General features: G+C 35.3%; 1 protein-coding gene across 1 annotated transcript in view; it reads left to right on the top strand.

Annotated features, from left to right (window-relative positions):
• The window catches only part of SLC25A36 (solute carrier family 25 member 36), a 39,079-nt gene extending 11,376 nt beyond the window's left edge, over positions 1 to 27,703 (top strand). The window contains exons 2-7 of the mRNA XM_043474260.1: positions 5,550 to 5,714; positions 10,007 to 10,084; positions 12,210 to 12,310; positions 20,041 to 20,107; positions 22,506 to 22,795; positions 23,795 to 27,703. Coding sequence (XP_043330195.1) covers positions 5,550 to 5,714; positions 10,007 to 10,084; positions 12,210 to 12,310; positions 20,041 to 20,107; positions 22,506 to 22,795; positions 23,795 to 23,988 — 895 coding nt within the window. The 3' untranslated portion in view covers positions 23,989 to 27,703. The remainder of the gene's footprint in view (positions 1 to 5,549; positions 5,715 to 10,006; positions 10,085 to 12,209; positions 12,311 to 20,040; positions 20,108 to 22,505; positions 22,796 to 23,794) is intronic.
• Positions 27,704 to 27,978: the final 275 nt, after the last annotated feature.

Genomic DNA, 27,978 nt, shown 5'->3' with positions numbered 1-27,978 from the left:
TGTGCAATAACATTATGTCTTTTTAAAAACCACAACAGTGTATACACCTTTATGTAAAAATACAGATGACCCATGAACAACACAGGTTTGAACTGCACAGGTTCACTTACAGATGAGATTTTTTTCAGTAAATGTATACTACAGTTCTACACAACCTGTGGTTGGTTGAATCCACAAATGTGGACCCACAGGTATAATTTTACATGGATTTTTGACTGCAGAGTTTTGGCATCCCTAACCCCGAGTTACTCAAGGGTCAAGATGTGGTTGATTGCTGGGGTTTCCCTGGTGGTCCAGTGGTTAGAACTCCATGCTTCCACTGCAGGAGTCTCGAGTGCCATCCCTGATCAGGGAACTAAGATCCCGCAAGCTGCAAGGCACAGGCAATTAAAAAAACAAAATTAAAAAAAAAAAAGACAAATGGACTTGATTGGTATTTAATTTTAAAAAGTAATTTAGTTGCTTAGTTGTGTCTGACTCTTTCATGACCCTATGGATTGTAGCCCACCAGGCTTCTCTGTCCATGAGATTTTCCAGGCAAGAATACTGGAGTGGGTTGCCATTTCCTTCTCCAGGGGTCTTCCCTACTCAGTGTTCAAACCTGTGTCTCCTGCATTGGCAGACAGGTTCTTTACCACTGAGCCAATGGGAAACCGCCTCCCCAAAAAGTGCTGACCATCATCTAACAACATAGAGTTGCCACAAACTTTCAATTTATAAAAAACTCAATACCTGTGAAGCATGATATAATGAGGTATGCCTATACTGTAATCAAAACATAGGGCAAGGTCACCAGCCCAGGTGGGATGCATGAGACAAGTGCTCGAACCTGGTGCACTGGGAAGACCCGGAGGAGTCGGGTGGAGAGGGGAGGGGGGGGATCGGGATGGGGAATGCGTGTAAATCTATTGCTGATTCAGGTCAATGTATGGCAAAACCCACTGAAAAAATAAATAAATAAATAAAAAACATAGGGCATTTCTGTTACCCCAAGAATTCCTCCTTGCCCCTTGCAGTCGATTCTTCCCACCGCCACTGCCTTTTGATAACTGCTGATCTTATTTTGGTTCTAGTTTTGCCTTTTCCAGTATGTCATAAAATGAAGGCCTTTTGTGCCAGTTAAGTGTGTGGTCTTTTTTTTTTTACCCCCACCCCCCACCCCCCTGCAGTTAGCTGACTGCTTTTGAGGTTGGTTTAGGTTGTGGCTTTTTATTATAGAGTGGTAATCCATTGTATAGATAGACCATAACCTGTTTATCTGTAATCAGGTGATGGACATTTTCGCTTTTGGCTGAACTTTTGACTTTTAAGAGTAAAACTGCTATAAACATTTGTGGACAGGTCTTTGAGTGGGCATGTGTAGGCATACCACATTTTATTGTTCTTTGTTTTATTGTATAGCATGACCTGGTGGGCTACAGTCCATGGGATTACCAAGAGTCGGGCACAACTAAGTGACTAACACTTAACTTACGATTGATTTACAATGTTGTGTTAGTTTCTGGTATACAGCAAAGTGATTCAGTTATATGTATATATCCTTGTCAGATTCTTTTCCATTATTACAAGTTTATTAGGAGATATTGAATATAGTTCCATGTGCTATATAGTAAAACCTTGTTTTGTGTGTGTGTGTGTGTGTGTGTGTGTGTATCTGGTTTGTATCTGCTAATTTATCCCTCACTCACCCTTTCCCCTTTGGTAACCATAAATTTGTTTTCTGTGTCTGAATCTGCTTCTGTTTTGTGAATAAGTTCATTTGTAAAATTTTTTTTAGACTCCACATATAAGTGATATCATGTATTTGTCTTTCCCTGTCTTACTTCATTTAGGTCCATCCATCTTTCTGTAAATGGCATTATTTCATTTTTTTTTTCATGGCTGAGTAACATTCCATTGTGTATATATATATACCACATCTTCTTTATCCATTCATCTGTTGATGTCTGTTTACATTGCTTCCATGTCCTAGTTGTTGTAAATAGTGCTACTATCAACACTGGGTGCGTGTATCTTTTTGAGTCAGAGTTTTCTCCATCTATAGGCCCAGGAGTGGGATTGCTCAGTTATATCAGACTCTTTGTGACCCCCATGGACTGTAGCCTGGCAGGTTCCTCTGTCCATGGAGTTTTCCAGGCAAGAATTACTGGAGTGGGTTGCCATTTCTTACTCCAGGGGATCTTCCCGACCCAGGGATCAAAAACACATCTCTTATGTTTCCTCTATTAGCAGGCAGATTTGTCACCACTGAGCCATCTGGGATTGGGAGCAATACTTGTTGAAATTAATCATTTTCTGGGAGGAGCTCCTAACAGAGGGCTCCCTTCCAATCCTACCATGTACACAACCTCACCTTCTTTGGATGAAGCCTGGCCTTTGGTGTGGTTGGTGATGGTTCATTTCCCTTGCCCCATGATCTCTTCAGTTCCAGTTTTCTTCACCCACTTTAAAAATGAAACTTTTGTTACATTTTCAGTGGAGAATTGAGTGGGGAAATATGATCAGGAAGTTTTTTCACTTATGTAGAACCCTAACATCACCAAGCAGCTGGTGCAAATAATTTTTTGAGGCTTGATTTAAATATTTTGAGTATGTCGGCTATCTCCTATGTGGTATAACATTGATTATTCTCAGTTAATGTCTTGATTTGATTACTGTCAGCTTCAACTGGGCTACCCAGCCATGGAGCATCAAGAAATCTCTAGCACGAAAGCTTTGCAAACCACTTTTGATATATTTGATCAGTCACAGCATGTTCCCATACACTGCACAAATCCTTTTTGGTATTTCAGTTGTGTTTTTACCTTTAAATTTTAATCCATTAGTAGATGTGCAGTGCTCCCTCATTGTGGTTTTAATTTTCATTTTCCTGGTGACAAATGATTTTGAAAAATCTTCTGTTTTATTTGTATCCATATGTCTTAGGTGAAGTGTCTGTCTTTTTTTTTTTTTTTTCCAGTTTTGTTTCGGAATATAATCCCAAACAATATAATCTGGACTGCAAGAGTAGGAAGTCAGGAAGCACCTGGAGTAACAGGCAAATTTGGACTTGGAATGAATCGGGGCAAAGGCTAATAGAGTTTTGCCAAGAGAATGCAACCTAGACAGCATACTAAAAAGCAGAGACATTACTTTGCCAACAAAGGTCCGTTTAGTTAAGGCTATGGTTTTTCCAGTGGTCATGTATGGATGTGTGAGTTGGACTATAAAGAAAGCTGAGCGCCGAAGAATTGATGCTTTTGAACTGTGGTGTTGGAGAAGACTCTTGAGAGTCCCTTGGACTGCAAGGAGATCCAACCAGTCCATCCTAAAGGAGATCTGTCCTGGGTGTTCATTGGAAGGACTGATGTTGAAGCTGAAACTCCAATACTTTGGCCACCTGATGTGAAGAGCTGACTCATTGGAAAAGATTGAAGGCAGGAGGAGAAGGGGACGACAGAGGATGAGATGGTTGGATGGCATCACCGACTCAATGGACTTGGGTTTGGGTGGACTCCAGGAGTTGGTGATGGACAGGGAGGCCTGGTGTGCTGCGATTCATGGAGTCGCAAAGAGTCAGACACGACTGAGCAACTGAACTGAAGAGAATGCAGTGCTATAGCAAACACCCTCTTTCAACAACACAAGACAAGACTCCATACATGAAAATCACCAAATGGTCAACACTGAAATCAGATTGATTGTATTCTTTGCAGCCAGAGATGGAGAAGCTCTATACAGTCAGCAAAAACAAGACCAGGAGCTGACTGGCTCAGATCATGAACTCCTTATTGCAAAATTTAGACTTAAATTGAAGAAAGTATGGAAAACCACTAGACAGTTCAGGTATGACCTGAATCAAATCCCTTATGATTATACTGTGGAAGTGAAAAATAGATTTAAGGGACTAGATTTGATAGACAGTGTGTCTAATGAACTATGGGCAGAGGTTCGTGACGTTATACAGGAGACAGGGATCAAGACCATCCCCAAGAAAAAGAAATGCAAAAAAGCAAAATGGCTCTTTGAGGAGGCCTTACAAATAGCTGTGAAAAGAAGAGAAGCAAAAAACAAAGGAGAAAAGGAAAGATATACCCATTTGAATGCAGAGTTCCAAAGAATAGCAAGGAGAGATAAGAAGGCCTTCCTCAGTAATCAGTGCAAAGAAATAGAGGAAATCAGTAGAATGGGAAAGACTAGAGATCTCTTCAAGAAAATTAGAGATACCAAGGGAACATTTCATGCAAAGATGGGTTCAATAAAGGACAGAAATGGTATGGACCTAACAGAAGCAGAAGATATTAAGAAGAGGTGCAAGAGTACACAGAAGAACTATACAAAAAAGATCTTCATGACCCAGATAATCACGATGGTGTGGTTACTCACCTAGAGCCACACATCCTGGAATGTGAAGTCAGGTGGGCTTAGGAAGCATCAAAGCTAGTGGAAGTGATGGAATTCCAGTTGTGCTATTTCAAATCCTAAAAGATGATGCTGCAGAAGGTTTCTGCTAGTCACAAGGAGCAGTCATCACCATGAAGGATTTTAGTGCTTTTCTAGATAAGGACATAAAGAATTGGGTTCATAAAATCAGCTCCTAGAAATATCTATCTGGAGACTGTTCTGCCAGTTCTTCCCCAAGCACAGAGTGCCTCATTTCTGCTCTCCACCCTGAACTCCTTTCAGGGGGCGTTGAAAATCAGCAGCTGCAGCAGCACATGATTTAGTCCTTGTAGAGGTAGATGGCAAGTGCCAATTTGTAGTTGACAGGGTCCCTCATGGTCATAAATCAACCACAGTTTGGGAGGCATTTTATGATCATTCTGTCCCGTGGTGCTAGGAACGCATTCCTAGATCTGGCAGAGATTTCACTTCTAGTACTTGACTGGGTCTTTTCAACAGTAACCAAAGGACTCTGTACCACCTGTCTTTACCTGTTATGATCCAGGGGGAAAGGTCCTCTTATTTATCTTCCTATATCTAGAGTTAAGATCATAACTCATAAAATTATATTTTTGTCAGATACTGAATCACACATTTGGTAATGCAAGAAACAATAATCTTGTAAAATAGCTAGCAGTGTTATTAAAATCGTAAGAATTAAGCCAAGATCTTGTACTCGGTGCAGCCCATTATATTCTCAGGTTGTCAAGACTATTTCTTGAGCATTGAAAGATAGGGTAGGAGTTTGAGAAATAGGATGTTCTCACATAATTGTCTCAGTTTCAACACAAGTAATACCTGGGCAAGGAGTACTAAGTAAACTGTTATAATAGTGTTTAAAGCTGTGATGTCATGTACCAATACATTTTAACAGTAGCACCCACTGTTTGGACTCTTCAGCTAATTTTTCTTGCTAGGTAGATACTAAACTGTTACTTTTAGCTTCTAAATGTTTCTATACAGTCAAATACATGAAACATGTGAAAAATTACTTAGTCTCCTTAATACAGAAGTTGTAGGTTTTAGTACCTTCTCAAAGCCCCAGTTGCTCATTTTATTTCACAGCTCTGTGCATGTGTACTAATTTATGAATTAAGTAGAATTTTGTTCTTTGTACTTTCTTACAGATGTGGTGGTACAGTGGGAGCTATTCTGACATGTCCACTGGAAGTTGTGAAAACACGGCTGCAGTCCTCTTCCGTGACACTTTATATCTCTGAAGTTCAGCTGAGTACAATGGCTGGAGCCAGTGTCAATCGAGTAGTGTCTCCTGGACCTCTCCATTGTCTGAAGTGAGAGCACAGTATTCATTAATTTCTGTTGTTGTTGGTTTACCTTAATGATGATGGCCCCCATGTTGACTTGTTTATATTCTGCCATATTTAAAAAGGTTTTACAGACTTAATGACAGAATTACTCTCACTTGTTCAGTAGAAACAGTAATCCCGCCATTAGGAGAGAAAAAGTAAGTTGGATAATATAAAATGTAATATTATTTCCAAATCATGTGCATTTAAAATATTTTTCTACATTTATCCATTCAATTTATTTTCAAAAGACATATTTCAGAAAGATATCAAAATAAACTCATACTTTGTGTTTATTTTGTTTTGGATTATGAATTCTAAATTTAGTTTTTGAAATGTGATAATGTTAAATGCTAATTCTTATGTGTGTGTTTTTAATTTTCAAAGTACTCACACATAAGTACATCCAATTAATGACAGTCTGATTTTTATACAGCCTAAATATAACCAAGATTTAAAGCAGATTTTAAAATGTAATTTAGTGTTTGGCATTTCTTAGTGGTTTGAAAAAGATGTATTTTTACACTCTGTCATACTTCATTACATTACAAGTTAGATTTGAAATTTCAAAACTGTTGAAAATGGGGGACTTGCCTGGTGGTCCAGTGGCTAAGACTCCATGCACCTAAAGCACAGGCCCCGGGTTTGATCCCTGGTCAAGGAACTAGATCTCACATGCCACAACTAAGACCCAGTAGCGCCAAATAAATAAGTAAATATTTTTTTAAAAAACTATTGAAATTGGATTTTACACATGTAAACCCAGGAGACGTGGGTTTGATCCCTGGGTTGGGAAGATGCCCTGGAGAAGGAAATAGCAGCCCACTCTCATATTCTTGCCTGGGAAATCCTGTGGACAGAGGAGTATGGTGGGCTACAGTCCTTGGGGTTGCAAAGAATTGGACACAGCTTAGCGACCGAGCACAAGCATGAACAGGTGACTCAAGGCCTGTGTGTCTGTCTTATCAGCTCGCTTGGGACATAATCTATTTGAACTTAGTTCAGTAGTGTTTATTTTGTGGCAGCAAGTAAACTCATACTTGTGTTTACTTTCACTACTAAAAGGTTTCATCACTTTTTTCAAACTTACCTAAGTACTTGAGTAGGCAGAATAAAATTGTTAACGATTTTGGGTTAACATGCCATAGTTACAGATAAGTACTTCTATGTGGTTAATGATAAATCTTTTAATAGCATGATTTTGACATTACCACTGACTTCCTCTTAAAATTCTTCCTTTGACCTTTTTGACAGTGCTATATTTTTTTATTCATTTTTCAGTGGTTTTGCCTTCTCTGACTTGCCCCAGAGGAACTAATAGGAATCCCTCTGGTTTCTGTTTTAATTTCTCAGTTTTTCAGGAACTATAACCCACCACACTTCTCTGTCCATGGCATTTCCCAGCAAGAATACTAGAGTGGGTTGCCATTTCCTTCTCCAGGGGATCTTTCCAACCCAGGGATCAAGGCCAAGTCTCTTGCATCATCTGCATTGGCAGGTGGATTCTTTACCATTAGTGCCACCTAGGACTCCCCCATGTAAAAAGTCAGTTTATGTTTCACCTATTATCAGTACCCAGATGACTTCCAAGTCTGCATTTTCTTGCCTTAACCTCTCTTCATAGTCCCATTTTTTTCCCTAATCAATCTGTTTTATGGCTTCTTCCTTTTTTCCCATCATCTCTATTCAGAGATAATTTACATACTGTGAAATTCACCCATTTAAGGTGTATAGCTCAGTTGTTCTTAGTATATTATATTCACAGAGTTTGCATTCACAGAGTTGTATGTTCACATCACCACACTCTAAATTTAGAACATACTCATCATCACCACAAAAAGAAACCCTTTCCTGTTAGCAGTCACTCCTATTTTCTCTTTTTCCTACCCACCGCCGCCCCCCGCCCACCCTAGGCAACAACTACTAATCTGTTTTCTGTCATTAAGGACTTGCATATTCAGGGAATTTTATGTAAATGAGATTATGTAATACGTGGTCTTTTGTGACTGATTTCTTTCACTCAGCCAGTTTTCAAGGTTCATCTATGCTGTAGCAAGCATCTTTTTATTGCCAAATGTTCCATTGTGTAGGTATGTACTACATGTATTTATCCACCCATCAGTTGATGAACATTTGCATTGTCTCCCCTTTTGGAGTATTGTAAATAATGCCATTATAGAAACATATTTTATTGTTCATGTTTTCTTTTGAGGGGGGATATATATTGTATTAGGAGTAGAATTGCTGGGTCATTTGGCAACTTTATAATATTTAACACTTCGGGGAACTGCCAAACCATTTTCCAGAATGGATGCATTATTTTGCATTCCCACCACCGATGAATGAGATTTCTAATTCCTTGCCAAAAAATGAAATATAAAATAAAAATCCTCACCAGCGTTTGTTTTACTCCATCTGTCTTTTTTTATGTAACCATCCTAGTGGGTATAAAGTGTTTAATGGCTTCTTAACCAGGAATTTTGGAAATTCCCCCTTAGATTCTGTTAGTTTCTTAGGGACTCATGGATGAGCTTCCAGAGATGTATATATTAGGTTGAAATTGTGTGCAATATTGTGAGTGTTTGCAAATGTCTTTATTTTAAAGGACAGTTACCTTTCTTAACTTTTCAAAAGAATTTATCACAGAAGGGAGTAGCAAGCACTGAAATTTATTAAATGTGTTCTACAATTTGTCGTTCTTAATTCTGCTTCTGTCTTAACCTAATTTTATCTGAAGTGTTCTGTATCACCTATATCAGTCATCTGGCAGCATGGTAAAAATGCAAGTTGCTAAACACTGTCCTATACCTATTGAATCAGAATACTTTGAGGGTATAATCTAAGAAATTTTCATTTTGAACAAATGCTCCAATAATAATGATAATATTAAGATTTATCAAGTGTTTTCTGTAAGCTTGGTACTCTTTTAAGCTCTTGTTTTTAATTAACTTGGGCTTCCCAGGTGGTGCTAGTGGTAAAGAACCCGCCTGCCAGTGCAGGAGACATAAGAGATCTGGGTTTGATCCTTGGGATGGGAATGTCCCCTGGAGAAGGGCATGGCAACCCACTCCAGTATTCTTGCCTGGAGAGTCCCGTGAACAGACGAGCCTGGCGGGCTGCAGCTCATAGTGTCGCGCGCGGTCAGACACAACTGAAGTGACTTGGCACATGGCAACATTCCTCATGGTAACCACCACCCTGCTCCCCCTGAAATACTGTTCTTCTGTTTACTGTGGATGGAAAATAAGGACAAGAGAAAGGTCATGACTTTATGTTTCACTAGTCAGTTACCAGAATTGGGCTTTATATTAAGAAGTCTGGTGCTCGCTTCGGCAGCACATATACTAAAAAAAGAAGTCTGGCCCCGCAATTCAGGCCCTTAATTAAGCATTATGCTCAACTGCCTTTCAAGCAATCATTCTTAAGCACATAGATACTTCAAAACCACTGGCCTAGTCTGTTAACTCTTGAGTTAAAATACCTACACTTCATCAATCTATGTTTCTTACCCCCAAATCTCATTGAATAACTCACCTTCAGAAAACCTTCTATGACTTGGACATGCCTCTCTGTTCCTCTCGCTGCTGAGCCTGTGTTTAGTATTTACTTGTTAATATGGTCTGTTAAATGACTTACTTCAGCCTAATTCCTTTTTCCACAAATGGGCAGCAGATTTCTCAGTGGCAGGGGCCTTACCATCTTTTCTGTCTCCTTACTGTGTTTAGTCTTTGCACAATAACTATTCCATGTAGTAAATGTTAACTAAGGAGAGGGAGAAACAGTAGCAGACTAACCACTTTAGCACCCTGAAGGATGTAAGGGTGGTAGATTTTTGCCATAGCATTTCACTAAAATGGTTGGATGAGATACTGCTGCAATGGGAGAGCGTTGTTCAGTATCAAGGAAGGGATCTGCAATAACAGGAAGCAGCCGCATTTCTAATGGGGAATTGAAGTTGCTGGTAAAGATAGTAAAATGGAGGAGATTAAAGAAAAGAGTAGCATGATCATATGAAAATGTAGAAATCTATATTGATGATTATGTCTCTGAAACTTTCAGGAAAGAATCTGAATGGAGTTTCACTAGTAAATCTGTTATCAATCTATTACATACTCTGTCAAGGAAAGCAGGTTTTCATATGTGAGGTGAGGAGCACTGACAAGAGCATTTATAACATAGTACAAAACATAGGAGATTTAGACTTTTGTATTTTCTGTATAAATAAAGTACCACACTTTGAAGGATGTTCCTTTCTAAATAATATTTTTCTCTTTCAGGGTGATCTTGGAAAAAGAAGGGCCTCGTTCCCTCTTTAGAGGATTAGGCCCCAATTTGGTGGGGGTGGCCCCTTCCAGGTAAAAAACACTTTTAATTAATTCAGTTGTGGCAGTCTTTCTTGTTTCAAGTTTAATGAGAGGCGATGCTCAGGAGAAGTCAAGATGATAAGGATGAAGCACTGTGACAGATGGATATCAGTAACCATCCAAAAGAATGGGCAGATTGTATCATGTGGAGGTGTGAAGGACCTCAGTTGTCATTGTCACATATGAGACTGTCACGAAGCAGTCTTTGCACCAAGTTCAAAAAAAACAAAAAGGCCTTAATATGTTGTCATTTTTCTCTGATATCTTTTTATCTTAGATTGACTTTTTCCATGATAAAACACAGCAAAGTTCACATTCAGAAAATGTGTACCCAGGTCTCTGTATCCAAGCAGTGTAACAGAACCAGATCCCGTTATTTATGGGATTTCAACTTTTTGTGGGCTCTTTCTTTTTAAAACCTGATCCAAAATCCATCCTTATTGTGAGGTCTAAAAAAACGTGTAGCATAAAGCTTGACACGTCACTTTAAACACATCCCCCCTCACCCACTGTACCTTTCTACACACAGTTACTCTCTGCCCTCCCCATAGATAGATAGCTATGATAAAAGTTTGGTTTATAGTCTTTCTCTATCTTTTTCTGGCTAATTGTGTCCATGAAAAGCACAGTATATATGTTTATTATCATTTATATAAATTGAATCGTATTGAACTATTTCACCAAATTTGTCTTGAAGCTTTTTCCATGAAGATAGCTGAGTTTTTTAAAACATGTATAGTATGATTGACTCCCTTATTTGTAAACCTTTAGATTTATTTCCACCTTTTTGCTGTTAAAAACAATGGTTTTGGAAACACAGCTGTGCCTTTGTCTGTGAGTACTTAAGCAAGTGTTTTTCTTTAGGATAGTTACCTAAAAGTAAAATTTCTGGACTGAAGGGCATATGAACATTTAAAGTTCGTGAATATTGCTCAATTGCCTTCTGAAAAGGCATGCCATCCTTTTATTCTCAAGTAGGGAATTAGTTGCTCTTTATCCACATATTACAAATGTTGGCAACTCTCCATGTATTTTAATACTTGCCAAATAGACTACCCATGATTTTCACTGTTATACATTTGTTTTATTTTGGTGCTTTCATGTCCTCCTCCTTGTAACTGTTTTTCATTTGTATCTTTCTTCTGTGAATTACATATGCATATTCCTTGCCCGTTTTCTCATGAGGGTGCTTTTTTTCTTATTCATATCTAGTAATGCAGTGTTTATTCCTCTTCCTACTTTGATATCATTCAGTGTATCCTTTTTTTTTCATGAAATGGAATATTTCAATTTTCAGTTTTATTGACTTCCATTTTTTCTTAAGCACGTTAAAAAAAACACAACAGTGAGATTGGCCCCATTTTTAATTGTTTACTCTTTCCCTTCTTAGAGAATCAGGATTGTTGGAAAATAACAAGATATTTGATACAGCGGCAAGTAACTCAATGCCCGGAAAGCTGTAAACAGTGAGGAGGTAGTTGAATGCATAAAGTCACAATTAATAAGTTAGCAGGGAAAATATTTACAAATTTAATGCAGTGCTTACAAATGTTAGAATACCTGATAAGACCCGATGTGACTGATTTCTTTTGCAGTTGTTCTGTCCGTTTAGGGATGCTGTAAACTACTCTCTGTGTAGTGTAGATTGATATATGGCACAGTGTGTCAGAATTGTTGAACATTCACTTTATTTGTCAGTTCTATCTTCCTCTCTTCAAAAAGAACATAAAATACCCATGTCACGTCTACTTAAGTGTATATAACTTACCCTTAGTGCTATAAAGGCCTTTCAGCCTTATTTGTGTGTTTTCTGATCATCAAAGTCTTATATAAACACTTTTTGTTTCAGTCAGTTGCTGTTAAAATATTGGGATATGAGCATCTGTTTGAGAATGCTTTACATTTAAGTTTATCTTGAACGAGTCAATACAAAAAATACTTCATGGTCTTATTTAAAAATATGTAGATATTACATGAAAATATAATAACTTAAGATTTTGTTTATGTTTTTAGATTTCTGGACTCTGAAATAAGAAAGATCACACAATTTATATGCCATTTAAATCTTATGAATTAAGCAACATGCTCATTGACAAAATTTAAATCTTTATTTTAGAGCCATATACTTTGCTGCTTATTCAAACTGCAAGGAAAAGTTGAATGGTTTATTTGATCCTGATTCTACCCAGGTACACATGATTTCAGCTGCAATGGCAGGTATGAATACATGATATTAAAAAACAAAATTTTCTGACACCTAGAGACTTAATATTGCATTTTGATGAATTTAACCTTGTAAAGTTAAGGCAATGTGCTTTTCATTGATTCACATCTGTAAGCATGATTTTTACATGTTTTAGTATACCATAAATTTGATTAAATAGTATATGTAAAGTCTGTTGTCAGTTGGCATTTATGTATTTAGAAGTTTGTGAGACATGCAGGTAATATAATATTTACATTGTCTTGTGTAGTCCACTGAATATTTTGTGATCCCTTTTAACTGTTTTAAGAATCCAACCATAATTAAAATTACAGAGCTGTAATTTACTCTTTTCTCCTCAATTTCTGTTAGTGCCTTTTCCTTTTTTGCTGCATGTTTTGGCTTCTGTCTGAAATGTGCCGGCAGTTCTTGGTAAAGTATTCATTTTGTCCTGTGCTCAAATGCTGAAATTTTTGCAAGTGGTGTATTCCTGATAACTCAGTTATTATAATGTATGTATTGAAACATGTGTTTAGCGTTCCACATGAATCACACTAAGACAGCCCTGAAAATGCAGCTGTGCACCAGATACGCACGCTTGCTCTAGAAATGTTTCCAGGAACTCTTCATCGTCATTCATGAGAATATATGACTGTGAATTAAAACAGCTAGTCCTGGACCTCTGCCTGCCTTAAAGATAAGCTGGGAGATTGGTTTGACCAATGTGGTTCTGGAATCATTTGCTGCCATGCATGTTAGACAAAGCCATGACCTTTATTTCTCATCAGAAAATTCTCTATAGTTCTGAGATTTGTTGCATATTTAATCATGCCTCACATTTCTAAATTATGCTGTGACTTTATAAAGCAAATTATAACTACTTTTATCAACTGTTGATCGAGAAATTGAATGTCAGGTGCTTGATAATGAGTTAACTATTTTCTGTTTAGAAATAAATTGGATCAATTTCAACCACATAATTAATGAATTAAGTTTAAGTTTGAAATACTAATTTCTGAGAGGTCAGTAGCCATATAATCTAGTACATACCTTACGAATTATTTTTATGGCTTTTTATATTTAGTTATTGTTGACTGGCCCACACAGTTTTAAAACTGGAAAGTAAAGCTTCAAAGATCAAGGTGGTGAAATACTCTTTACAAAGAAAAGAGATCGTAGGCAAGTTAGGTAGTTTATGTGACTCTCCATTACCTTATTCTTAGAATGAGTGGGTTGCTCTACATAGGTTATATTTTGAGAATCAGTTCTTTAATACCAAGCGATCATCTAGTTACAGTTAGATTTTTTAATATATTTTGATAAATGTTGGATATGAATATATATGATTTTTCTCTCCAAATTTTTCTCTCCAAAGTTAGTGGCTAATTTCAAACTATAACCACTATGTTAGGGTCTTGTAAGAATATATTTCTGGATTATCAGTGTTCATGTTTTTGTTTTTTTAACCCCAGAAAATTGTAAAGAAATGTTAATCTTTCTTTTTTGAAAGACTTGATGCCAAGAAAGTAGGTAAGCAATTATTTTAAGTTGAGGATAGTTAATATATTCAGTATTGCAAATTTAGGGTTTCAGAAAACCAATTCCTACTGGAACATCTTTCGTTAGACTATCTCATCAAAATTTATTACTATATTTGTATCATATTGCAAAGATGTTCAGTGGAATTGTCATTTTGTACTTTTTTCTCAAATGTATACAAATGTTAACTTGTAGTTCTGTTTTTATCTATGTGTTGATACTATTTCCCAACTTGAATTTCTTAAATTTTGGTAAATTGAAAGACTTAACATTGTTCAGAGAGTATTATTGTACTATACACTTGTGTAATTTGAAAATACTTCTTCCATTTGTTTGCAGTTAGATTTTTTTCTGAGAATTACACCTTCAGAGCTTCTTTGCAACTGTTCACAAGCAATAATACTTAGCTTTGCAGTTTTTATACATAGCTACATGGTTGGTGAGACTGAATGGTCCCATGCAGACTTATTAAGGTAGCCTTTGGCCCCCTTCACTCTTGTAATAATCTAGACTGGTTTTTCTTCAGGATCATTTTTAGAGGTCTTCAAAATATGAACTGGGGGTGCAAAGTGCTTAGAGGCAGTCATTTGAAAATTTGTTTTCTTACTATTCAAAAAAAAATGCTAACCTTGTCACTTTAGTATCAAAAATACACCACTGTTGATAATGCCTGCAAGATTTTGCCACATCAAATAGCACATGCATTAAGGGTTTAGTAACCGTGTACATAATTTTTATTCCAAGTAACCTCTCGGTTCAGTTGCCTTTTGCATTCTATTCATATGAAATTGAATACTAAACCTATTTAATTTGAAGGACAGTTTATTTAAAGGCTGTCTTATTTTCATTTGTTTTAGTATTTCAAGGAAATAATGTAAGAATTTGTAAACTCTCAACTTGAGTTATAAATTTTCATGCATTAAAAAATTTTTTTCTAGTTGTGAGGGTACTTAATCAGGTTAAGTAAAAGTGACTTTGTTTTACTACCTTTCCCCCTCACCCCACATATGACCTTTGCCAGACTAAATATATCTTAATCATTGAGGGTATTTATTTTCTTGAGGGTTTTTGTGTGTTTTTGTTTAAATGAGTTTGCATATCCCTCTGTATACACCTGCACAAAGGTGTGTATACAGAAAGAAGAGTACTAAATTTTTTTCTTCTGTAGTAACTCCCAATCTTCCAAAGTTTTTATCTGGGTTATATATACTTTTATATACAACAGTATAGTATGGATTTAACAGAAATGAATTCTGATTTTTGTTGGATAATATATTTACACAGTGATTGCTTAATTTTTTTAATACCAATAATGTAATCATTTAACATTTCCTAGATACTAGTGGGTTTTATTTGCTTGTGTTAATAGCGTTCAAGGTACATTTTCTATTTGACTTAAAGCTTAAGGTTAAATTTTTACTAATTAAATAGAAATTTTGTTTTGCATTATAAACTATTTTTTTAAGTAATTTATCCCTGGCAGTTTATTCAGCTAGATGGATGGGTAGATGTTTTGTGTGTTTTCATGTAAACATTCTTCCTGTTTTTTGTTTCGTAGAGCACAAGAAACTGAATTCAAAATATTTCATAAAAATGGATGTGCAATATTACTGATCATAGTGCAGAAAGTGAAAGGTACTATTGTAGCCACCTATATGTTACATTTTTTAAAAAATTATAGTTATAAAATGAAGTTCCTTGAATTTTCTATTTTTTAATTTTTACTTATTTTTTTTTAATTTAATTTAAATATTTTTTGGTCATGCTGTGTGGCTTACAGAATCTTGATTCCCTGACCAGGGATCAGAACTGGGCCCATGGCAGTGAAAGTGCCAAATCCTAATCACTGGACTGCCAGGGAACTCCTTTGGGTTTTTTGTTGTTGTTGTTGTTTAGATTTACCAAATAAGCTGATTGTTAAAGAACAGAAAATTTTGTGATTTCAGCTCTAAGTATGGTAAATAATAATGGTAGGAAAATGGGATATGACAGTCTGTTCTGAATATTTTCTTAGATTTCTGCTTTGACAAGGTTAGCATTTTTTCATTAAGGCAAAATTGATCTTCTTTTGGGTAAGTATTTAGACTCTCGAAACTGCTACAGATGGCAGAATTTTCAGTACTCGGTACTTTAAAAAAAAAAAAATTATGGCCCATTCTGATATTCCTTTTTCTTTTTTAACTTAAAATTTTCAAAAGTTAGATCTCACAGTAAATATTTTTCAAATCCTTCCAATGGGATTCATTTTGTACACATGTTTCTGATGAGGTCACTGCTTGTTGTTATGATACAGAAAAGCCTGTGTCTATTTTAGGCATTTACTGTACATTTCTCCCGAGAAAAGAGTGAGATCGTGTCATCTCATGCTCCCCATCCGCAGGTCACTTCCTGTAGAAATATGGACTAACTTAAACCTCGTGAGTACTGATCTGAGCATCTCTTGCAGCCTCTAGTTATAAGAAACACACCCTGGGAATTTATAATAGCTGTTGAATAGAAGGCGGGAAATGAATTTTTATTTCCTGAATTTGTGTGTGTGTTATCTGAGTATTTCATAAAACTTTAATTCTGATTCCTTGATAATAACTCCTTCTAGAAGGAAGACTGGAGTAACTTTTCAGTTATTGTTAACAAAAGCCTGGGGTCTTTAGCTTGGCCATAATAGCCTTGACCTCCAAAGAATTCCTTAATAGTATTTAAGATTTCTATAAATGATATCATACCATCTGACAACTTTTAGAAAATAGCAGTTCTCTTTGTTTAGTATAACGCATTTTAAAAGCCTAATACAGTGCTTTCCATTCTCGTCTGTTGATACTTGGCTTTCTACTTTCTTGCAAAAACATTGATCTTAATACCTACCATTACTTTTCAAATACGGGATAAGGATATATGGGATCATATTTTAGTTTTAATTAGTTTTTTGTGTTTGTTTTGTTTTGTTTTTAATATATTTCTCTTCAAAGGTTAGGTGGGCTTTGTTCTTACAGAAGTTAATAAAAAGTACTGAAAATGCAGTACTACAGGTATCACTCACTTAATGAAATAGACATTTTCAGCAAGTTTATTATGTGGATTTCTGTTGTTCTGGTTTTTAATTGGTTTACATTATCAAATAGAATTTTAAATGAAACAAAACTTTAAAAATTACATTTAAAAGGTTTTTTAAACTTTCTAATAAAATATTAACCATATTACTAATAGTATGACCAGTATATTGCCATTTTGCTTTTATTGACTGGAGCAATATTGATTCTTTTTAACCTACAAATAGATAAGTCAGTTTTAATATTTAACAGGGTACTCAGAATATTAATATGATATAGGATATTATCAAAATGTCACAAAATTTAAGTGCCAAAATAAAAGTAATAGGAAACGTCTAAATTTCAGGGGAGCCATTCCCAGTATCTTTCTGTATGTTTATCTTAAAAAAAGTAGGAAGGTGTTTAACTTAAGCTGTTTGTCAGCTTCAAATCATCTTACCATATATAATTCAAAGTTAGTAATAAATTTGTTTCTTCATGCTTGTTTGATTTTTTTAACTAATAGATTATGTTTTCTAGATTTCATTTAGCCTAATACTGTCTCTGTAATTTATTAGAATGTTTTCAGTTTAGAGAATGTGATAGGACCAGAGCTGGTAAAGGAACAATAGCTAAAAACTTGTGGATTCTATATCGACTCTTTTCTTTAACTTAATGGTTTGCTGACAGTGAGTCAGGGTGTTTATTGAGCTAGCTCTTTACTGGAGAGCGAGTCCCAGCTGTAGTAAGCTCCGGCTCTGTAGGGACGAGATGATGTCATTCTTCCACTTAAGTTTTAGTGTGTCCTGTTCCATAGGTCAGTCTGTATCTGGAAATGAATTTTAGTTAAGTGAGAAATACCTGTTGTTTGCTTCCTATCATTGTTTATTAACATGTACAGAGCATAATTAAAACTTAATTATGGGTAATTAAAATTTTATCCCTAGTAATAATTACAAATATGTATTATGTAATAATTTAAGTTTTCATATATGGGGTTTTTTCAGCCTCTAATTGAGCAATTTGAGACTTGGAAGAGTGTTCATAAACTTAGGTACTCAGTTTATATTTTTAGACATAGAACTTTATTTTTTTTAGAAAGCTTTGATGCTTGTTTGCTATAAGCTTACCCAGTTTTAGGCTTTCAAAGGTTAATAAAAAGCAAATTTTTTTTCTTAAAATTTCCACAGAATAACTAATAAAAACTATTTTGGAAAAAAAAAAAACTATTTTGAGTAATGCAGAGTATTTTGTTGGTTTGTGCTGCTTAGCATCCTTTTGTTGACAAACTCCTAATATTATTGTACAGACATTTAGCTAATACTGATATTTAGGTTTAAAAATAAAGGATTATTAAATTAGGGGTATGATCTGAATTCTGATGTCAGGTTCACATTTGCTTTAGAATGTAATTTAAATATACAGTGTAATTTTAATATCTTTAGTTTGACTTTTTCACTTAGAAAAATGAGATTCAAGAGACTTTATTCTGATAAAGTCCGTAACTTTATTCAGTTAAGCCAGGCCATGCACAAATCTATTCCAAATAAAATACTTAAAGTGATCCGTTTCATAGTTTTCTTCTCTTTCCTTTTATCAAGAATATATGCATGAAAAGAACCTTTTAAAACATCTTCCTGACACTCTTGTTCAGCACATTCAGTTTTTATTGTTTTGGTACTGGCTGATCCTTACAAAATTGTTGATCCCTTTCTAGTTTTATATGTATGTATGTAGCATTAAAAGCACTTAAGAGAAATGGAGACTATATAATCATTAAAATTTTATTAAAAGAGTTAATTAAACCAAACGTTTATTTCATTTATTTTAGTTGATAAGAGATTCAATTTGAGCATCTCTTTGTGAAACATCTGGCTATTTCTGCAGTATTATAATGGATTAAAGGAGTAAAATTTGAGTTAGCTAATGATCTGACATTATAGAAGGGGAAAGAACCTGTGAGACTAAATTCCAATTAGTAAACAATGTAGTACCACAGCATTTTACTTTACTAATATTAGTGTGCTGATTATATTTCAAGGCCTTTCTAAAAATAATGTACTTGACCTGCTAGTATTTGATAGAAAGTATTAACAGTTAAGATCCTTAGACATTTTTGAATGTAAGTTTTCACTGAATTTAAAGGCCAATTGAATAAATGTAGGTTGATGAAAGGTAATTCTGAAATTTGTGTAACAGCTAATCATAAATATTTCACAAGCATTATATTATGAAAACCCTGTTTTGTATAGATGAAGCAATCTTCCTAAACTTCCATCATCAAGATTGCATTTCATGTGCTGTTTTTCCGTAGCTCTAGGAAGATAGCAAGTAAAAGATACACACTAGCCTAGAAACCTACAAGAGATCTTAATTTACCACCTGAAATGAGCCACCTTAGGGGACCACCCTTCCACACTGCTAGTTAATACATAGTACTTTAGTTTTAAAGTATAATAAAGCTAACTTCTACCTTCAGTTTCTCTCTTCAGTGTCTAAAAGTGAAAGGGAAGTTCTGATTTGTAACTTTTTGTACTTTTAAGTTTTTGTATGTTTTTAAGCGGTTGAAAAAATAGATCTGCCCTTTTTAATTCTTTAACAGAAACCATATCTCTGTGAAACCATTATTTTAACAGTATTAATAAGTGTATGATTACATAAAGTATTCATAAGGCCAGACAATAATTCTTTCTGTCATATAGTCAACTTAAAATCAAATATTGGTAAATGCTGACTTTTATGTAGACTCCATTTTGAACTTAGTGATTTGTGGTGTTAGTTGGACCCCAAGTAGCTGTTGTAGAGTTTGCATGCTAAAAAGCCCTAGAATACACAAAATTTCTGTGTGTCTGCAAAAATGGGTTTCTAAATTTAGAGACTAGAGGGTGCCCAGAGGGTATTCGGAATGTTTTGGAAGAGGAATTATATATAATCAGATTTTTCTCTTAAAAATTTTTTTAGTTATGAGTCAGAATTTGAGACTAAATTGAAAATAAAGTACAAATGTTCATGGTTGTGAATGGATTTGTAAAACAAAAGTGTAAAGCATACATCAGTTTATAGGTAAATATTTATATGCATTTTTTAAAATATAGACTTACATAAAGTTTTAAAAAACTTTGAGGTTAATAGTGTGTTCTTCATTTTTACCAGAGTTCATTTTAAACATGTTTGTTTAGGTTTTACCGCAATCACAGCGACCAACCCCATTTGGCTTATAAAGACTCGATTACAGCTTGATGCAAGGTATGTTAATTCATTAAAGTTGGCTTCAGCTAAATTTTTTCTATAAATTTATGTCAGTGAGATTTCAGTGCCAGGTATCTAACCATGTTTTTGCCCTCATTTGCTGCTGAATTTGTTTTATTTGGTTTTGAAACTTAGGTGTACCATCAGATGCAAAAGTGATGTTAATAATTTACATGTATGAGAATTTCTAGGAAAGAAAGTATATTATGCATTGTGTTTTTCAGTAAAAGAAGGAGAAAAAGGACCTCTGTTGACCTAGCTCAAGCAGTGATACTTTCATTCACCCCATGTGTGATTATAATCAGCCCTTCTAAATACCTAAATAAACTAACTACATGATCAGTGAGTCTAGACTGAGTCTTTGAGGATCGTTGCTCAAACTCAAGAACCTTGTACAGCAGAGTGTTCTGGCATGGAATTTAGCTCTCGTGTATTCATGAACTTCATCTGTTACCCCAATCACTTTATGGCAGCAAGATCCATTCATTCAATACATCTGTAATGAGCAGGTACTGGTCGGTTCTAGAGATATCTCTGGAAACAGTGGGGACCAATTTAATGGAACAGTCAATGAATGGTTTTTTAACCCATTTTAAGCAGAGGCATTAGCCAGGGCACACCTCGTATATCTTTAGGGTTAGTGCCTGTGGCAAGTTCTGGGAACCGAAAGGCCAGAAGCGGTGTGGTTTAGAGTTCTGCCACCTCAGCTCCCATTGGCCTTCAGAATGAAGGATAGGGAGAGGGTAACACTTTTTTAACTAGAAAGATGATCCTGTCTGGTGTGTTGTAATAATAATAATCACATTAATAGTTTTGAAACTAATTTAACTCTTCAGTCTGGAGTAGGCTATGTATAAAAGAGTTTCACTGTTTCTTATATTTTAGGGTTTGGGAAGTCTGGTGTTACATTTTGTAGATTATAAATAAAACTGATCTAAGAAATCGTTAACAATTATGCCTGCTTAAAGATCTGTTTTCCACCTTTTGTCATGTGGAATTGTATGTCAGTTGGAGACTTGAAATGTCTAGTCCTTGTTTCATCTGGAATAATTTTTAGTGAAACCTTAAGTACAATCTTATGGCAAGACTCAAAGTTTATTTCTAAGTCAGAGATCTGAAAGGTAGTGGTAGATAAGACAACCCAAAGGTTAAAAAGTATGAGATGCCAGTCTGTATTGTATTATTATAAACTATAAGGGGTATGTATGCTTCAGTATGTTAGAGGGTAGATTTAGGTGAAAAATGATAGTAAAGCTAGCACAATTTTTTAGGCTTAGGAGTGGGGTTGGGGTAGTAGTGAAAGGTTGTTTTGAAAGTGTGCTACCTTACAACACTGAGAGTGAGAATAGAGCAGATGTGTTTGCATGTTATCCTGTAGGACTTAGAGGTCTCTTAGCTTCCTTGTAAGAAAGAATCCGACAGCCGAAACTAATTACAGTTGGCTGCATGGATCATTCAACAAAGAAGGTATTTATTCTGTACCATTAGTTGAGGATAGTTATTCAAGACAGTTACTAGTTATTAAAGTTGGAGGAATCTGTAGGTTATCAGGTAGGTGTCTTAGTTGTTTTTTTATTTTGTTACATCATAAGCAGGTTGTATATAATTTATAAATAGTTACCTTTTTTATTTCTTTCCCTGTGGGTAGAATTTAAACCCATTTCTTACAGATAAAGTTCTATTGGGGGAATCATAGTGAAGGTAATAAATGTTTTTATGAACTCAAACTTACATCCAAGAGTAGGTGCTGCTCCCTTAAGCAGCACTAAGAAAGTTGTCTTGGGCACAGTGCTTAAAAAATACTTGATAACTGGAGAAGTCCTCATTCACTGTTTACTGAGGTAAAAGAGACAGCCGTTACCTTCAGAGGATCATAGAAAGTTTGACTTAAATTCACCCAGTCACTTGTGGGGAGAAATTGGGACAATTCGTCAGGTGCACTGAAATTACCTTAATTGTACTTCCTAATATTCTGTTGTCATTGGTGTCTCAGTCGTTATTTTTATGTGTTATTAAATGCTGAAGAAATCTTTTCAACTTAGAACTGCATTTAATACAATGTGAGGGCTTTTTATTTTGTTTTTCTCTTGAACTGCAGTCACAGTGGATTTGTTGCTTATTCTGTAATACAGACTTCAGTGAAACTGGAGGTTCAATGTAGTGTGTTTTGCATTCAGTAAAATAAACTACATTATAAGTTATCTGTCTGATATGACAGATTTGAGACAAAAGAGCAGGAACTCTAAATGTTTTTAAATTCCCATTTGTACTTCCTCATGAATTAAAGAGGGTTATTCAATAGAATGGCCTCTTCCTATATATTGTATTTACTTTATTTAAAAACCTGTGCTACTTTATTTATGTTAATAAGATTTTTTCCCTTTTTGCCTTTCAGGAACCGTGGGGAAAAGCGAATGGGGGCTTTCGAGTGTGTCCGTAAAGTGTATCAGACAGATGGACTTAGAGGATTTTATAGGGGCATGTCTGCTTCATATGCTGGCATATCAGAGACTGTTATCCATTTTGTTATATATGAAAGTATTAAGCAAAAACTACTGGAATATAAGATTGCTTCTACAATGGAAAATGAAGAAGAGTCTGTAAAAGAAGTGTCAGATTTTGTGGGAATGATGCTAGCTGCCGCCACCTCAAAAACATGTGCCACAAGTATAGCATATCCACATGGTAAGAGGACGTGACGGTGTATATTGTCACTCAGTTGCTCAGTCATGTCTGACTCTTTGCAACCCAGTAGACTGTAGCCTGCCAGGCACTGCTTTCCATGGGTTTTCCCAGGCAGGAATATTGGAGTGGATTCCCTATGGGATCTTCCCGACCCAGGGATCAAACCCGCATCTCAGGAGAATTCTTCACACTGAGCCACCAAGGAAACCCTCAATGTGTTTAAGTAATCCATTAACTCTGAAATATTTTCCCACTTCAGCCAGTGACCCATTTATTAGAACATTTTATCATTTTACTGAATTATAGTATAACAAAATACAGTTCATCATAATGGAATTAAATATGTATGAGTAGCATAAGGCTTTTTTTCCCCCTGAGATTTGTTTATATTTGTTGCTGCATGACGGCTTTCTTGGTTATGGCGAGCAGAAGCTACTCATCGTTTTGGTGAGCTCAGGGGCTTTTGATTGTGGTGTCGTCTCTTGTTGTGGAGCACAGGCTCTAGGCGCACGCAAGCTTAGTAGTTGCAGCACTCAGGCTTAGTTATTCCTTGACATTTGGAATCTTCCCTAACCAGGGATCAAACCCATGTCCTCTGCATTGGCAGGCAGATTCCTATCCACTGTACCATCAGGCAAAGTCCTGTATTCATCTTTGATACCACCTGTATTCTCTTTCCTTTTCTACCTTTTTTTTTTAATCACATCTTTTCTCCCTTTTCTCTATATCGAGTATGCAACAGATACTTTTGTTTATTCTGCCTTCTACAATTCAGGAACCTGTGAAATTTTATAATTAATATGCGTGATTTTAGCTAGCTAACTTAGGAGTTTGGTGTTGTTGAAATAACTAGTGTCAGTAAGTTACATTTAAAAAAATCACTCCTCACTTATTCTGAGCTCACGCTTACAGTCTGATAAATGGAGTATGCTCAATATTAGGAGGGTATAAAGATATTATTGACATTTAAATAAAATGACTTCTTTTCTTCCTATACAGAAGTTGTAAGAACAAGACTGCGTGAAGAGGGAACAAAATATAGATCCTTTTTTCAGACATTATCTTTGCTTGTTCAAGAAGAAGGCTATGGGTCTCTTTACCGTGGTCTGACAACTCATCTGGTGAGACAGATTCCAAACACAGCCATTATGATGGCCACCTATGAGTTGGTGGTCTACCTGCTCAATGGATAGCACCGCCAAACTGCTGTGCTGTAGAGAGGGAAGACCAAAAGAGAAATTGGACCATGGAGTACCAAAGCCAGCATGGTGGACAGAAGGGAAATAGTGTGGGAACATGGAACTATGCCTAAGTGGAAGTTTGGTTGTAGGAATTAAAGTAATTGTAACCACATTACTTAGTCTTTTTAGTAATGTGAAGAAGAAAAAAACATGGCTGCCTCCAAGAAAAAGCCTTTAGAAGCACTCCTTCCTCAAAATTGCCATTTTCTCTATCATGTCCACAAGATACCGTTGGGATTTTGTTGATTTATGGCAACCAGAGTACAGTGTTTATTCCATGAGCACTTTCCAGTCTTCTAGACAAAGCCATCCATAACTATATACTAGAACTATCCAAAGAAGGTATTAACAGTCATAAATTTCTAACTTCCGGCTTCTATATAGTTCCTGTGAAATTGGAAAGTAACAATACTAGTATTTACATTTCCTTGAGAGGATTTGGCACTGTATTTTAAAGTTAATTGTTTGGTATTAGTAGTCACTGTCTTTGACAAATGAAATAGTGTCTAAATATTGTGCTCACTTTTAGTTTTAAAATGTGTTGGTTTCTACTGCTCACAGGTGTGTTATGTTTAGCCCAGTGTGAACACTAAAATTGTTCAGTGTATCAACTCAAATGGTAATAGTTTGGGACAAAATAAGCCAGTAAAATGTTGATTCTTGGCCATTTCGACAACTTGAGCATGTCCTCTTATCTTGTCTAACCTAATGATACATGAATGAATGCACTGTCTCTTCAGTGACTTAGTAATTACGAACTTGAATTATCACCCATCATACCTAGGTATCATTTTCTTAAAGTGAAAAAAATGTACTGCTTCTGGATCTTTCTCTGGTTTCACATTAAGAATTTGAATCTTTGGATTATTTCTGGAAAATCTTCATACATTACATTTATTTAGTAGAGAAAATGGTAATTTTCATCTTTGCCCTTAAAAGGTGTTTTTCTTTTTAAGGCAACATTATAAGTATCTGGGGCAGCATAAACATTTATAGAAGAAGGGCCTCTGTTATCTGATTGAGTGGATAGTGATCCTAATTGACTTATAGTTTAATAAGTGAACAGACTACTTTGAATAAGAAATTTATTCCATCCTAATTTCTTGAATGGTAAATCATAAAAAAAGATGCAAGTTAATTCAGATTAAGTGTGTTAACAAGAGATAGCTTTTACATTTTGCTATTGAGATCAACTGCACCTTTTAATACTATAAGTGTATTATATGTATGGCCCTTATGAAGATATTTGCTGTAAGTCTGTAATATTAAAGACCTTTGCTTATGATTGTTGCTATACTGGTGTATGAAGCTTATACCATTAAACTCCAGTGTGGTACTTATTTCAGTATACATGAACTGTACATTGTGTGCAATGGCTTTATCTTAAGAATGACTCTTTGTGAATGCACTTTGTGGCCTTTTGGGAGGTTGGGGGGGGGGGCGTGGTGTGAGTAGGAGAGAATTCCCATGTTAGATTATTTTTTTAAAACATTGGTTAACGTATTAGGCAGAAACAGTATTCATAACACTTTTTCTGGGATTTAGGTATATTGTTTGGGGGATCTTTAATATAAATGGTTTAAGTATTCTTATGTGTACTGCAGTGCCCCTAACATAAAAAACATAGCATGTCATCGCAAGTTTTCTCGCTGTCACCAGTGAAGCACAGTGCCCTGTTAAATTCCTCCACCTTCTTAACTTCCTTGTAATCAACAGTAACTGGATGTTTTTGAGGTGCTTTGATTGGAATTAGTATTCCAGTCTATTTGGAGACCAAAGGCAAATTCAGTTTCATTACCTTTGGGATTATTCATATCTTTTATGGTAAATTTCAGCTTTGACATTTATTGTGAGAAACATGCCAAAAAAAGAAAACAGTAATAGGGTTTATAACTTAAGTCTGTAGAGAAAGTGTCAACCTATAGTGTTTTGATTTTCAGGTGCCACTTATACTGCCTAATACAGTGCCATTTGCCTTGTGAAGATCTGTAAACATTAGTTGTATCGAATGTACAAGAGACTCTATAATCTTAGTGATCTGAATACCCACAAATGGTTAAGAATGATATGAAAACCAGCAACTAAGGAACATCTTATTTAGTTGTAGCAAATTCATAACAAGTGTCCTTCAAGGATGAACTCATATTCTGTTGCTATTTGTATTTGTTTTGACCTTTTAGTGCATTGTATTCAGCTTCTAAAAGTGAGTATATTTCTGTGCTGGAAGAAAAGGATCTTAGAGTCTCAGACTTTGTTTCTTTGTGCAACTGGAAAGGAGCGATGATGTTTAATTGTTTTGTCCCCCCAAAAGTAAAATCTGCTGCAGTTTATGACAGATAATTTAACAAATATATATATATATATATATAAATTGTATATAAAGTCTGTCTCTGAAACACTTCTTGGGAGGTTTTTTTTTTTTTATTGGTGCAAACATTTAAAAAGAAAAACACACTTAAAGCATTGAAATTTTTTTTATACTGTTTAATTTTCATCTATCAAATAACTTTATTACTGTATAGAGGTAGTCAGCACTCTTCAAATTGGTTTGTACTTTTATTTGAGAATCTTCTCAGAAAATTGAATTGATCCTTTCAGTTCAAAGCGGTACATATTGAAGAGCATATTCATAGAGCAGCAGATAAGAACTCTGGTACTTCTAGCTCACAGAAACAGTTTACTCGATTTCAAAGTGCACATCTGAGAATCACCAACCTGTGATTGTGGGGTACCACACAGTGCTTTTAAATCCAGGGAAAAAACTGTGTCACCAAAGCTTTTGCCTTGATTTTCCTTATGTGTGTTACTTTGCAGAACCAATCTTACTAGATGGGACCTGCAAGTAATTGATTTTTTTAAACTGACACCAAGAGAGAATATTATTTACATTATTTAACCATGTCTCTGTCTCCTAAAACCAAATGCCCATTATGGAATAGCATTGTTACATTAGGAATAGCTGAGTTTGGATTGTTAAGAATAATGAGTGTTTACTCTCTTACTGGAGTATAAATATGTCAGCATTTTTTAGATTTAGATCACTAAAAATATTGATTTGACCTTGAAAGAATTAAGTGCTAGGAATCAGTTTGTCCTTTAATCTTCCAGCATTGTCTGCTGTCTTTTGTTGTTTACATGCTCTTCTGCCCAGACTGTTGGTACTATCAGGACCCCTTTGGGGCTGGTGGATGTAATAGTTCAGCCTTTATTGATCGTGACTTCAACATTCCTAAGAATACAGATGTTTCTAAATGATTTAAATTGGAAGGGGATTTTAATTAAATAAAAGTATTTAATACAGTGTACAAACTTTCAGCTTACACAAATCTCTTCTCCATTGTGCCCTTATATTTCTCAGTCTGTAGTCTGCTTTTTCTGCTGTTCCTTTTAGAAACTGAAGATTCCTCTTTTACTCCGTTTTTGTGTTAATAAACATTTTGAATGTGTACCCCTGCATATGTGAACATTTAAATTATGACCTGTCAGTTGTAGCTAAATAATCAACTTCAAAGAGTTGATATTCTTTGACCATTTGTGTGAGGTTTGCTATTCTTGCATTCCTGTATGTGGCTGTAAATTATGTGCATTTACTCTGTATTTATGTTAACTAGCTGAATTTTATTTGAGTTGTTAAAATTCAAAAAATTAAAATATGGTTATGAAAATATAATGTCTCATTTTTTAGTTTTTATATAATGGGTCCTAATATTCTGGTATGGTAAGAATATTTTCTTACAATCATGTGTAGAACAAAAGTGCATTGCCATTTTTTTTCAAGTGTTAGTGTCCTACCTTCTAGACTTAGTGACAGATGTCTCTAGCAATTAAAAGGTCGAATGATCCCATTCTTAGTTCAGGAAGAAATTCCTAATTTCATCCTTTGAGAAAACTAAGAATATTAAAAATTAAACTGGAAAAGAGCTGGAAACTTGTTAGAATAGC

The sequence above is a fragment of the Cervus canadensis genome, chromosome 7, assembly GCF_019320065.1.
Source record: "Cervus canadensis isolate Bull #8, Minnesota chromosome 7, ASM1932006v1, whole genome shotgun sequence".
In the NCBI taxonomy this organism is placed as follows: Eukaryota; Metazoa; Chordata; class Mammalia; order Artiodactyla; family Cervidae; genus Cervus; species Cervus canadensis.
The sequence above is the reverse complement of the archived record's forward strand: the minus strand, read 5'-3'. Positions and strand labels throughout refer to the sequence as shown.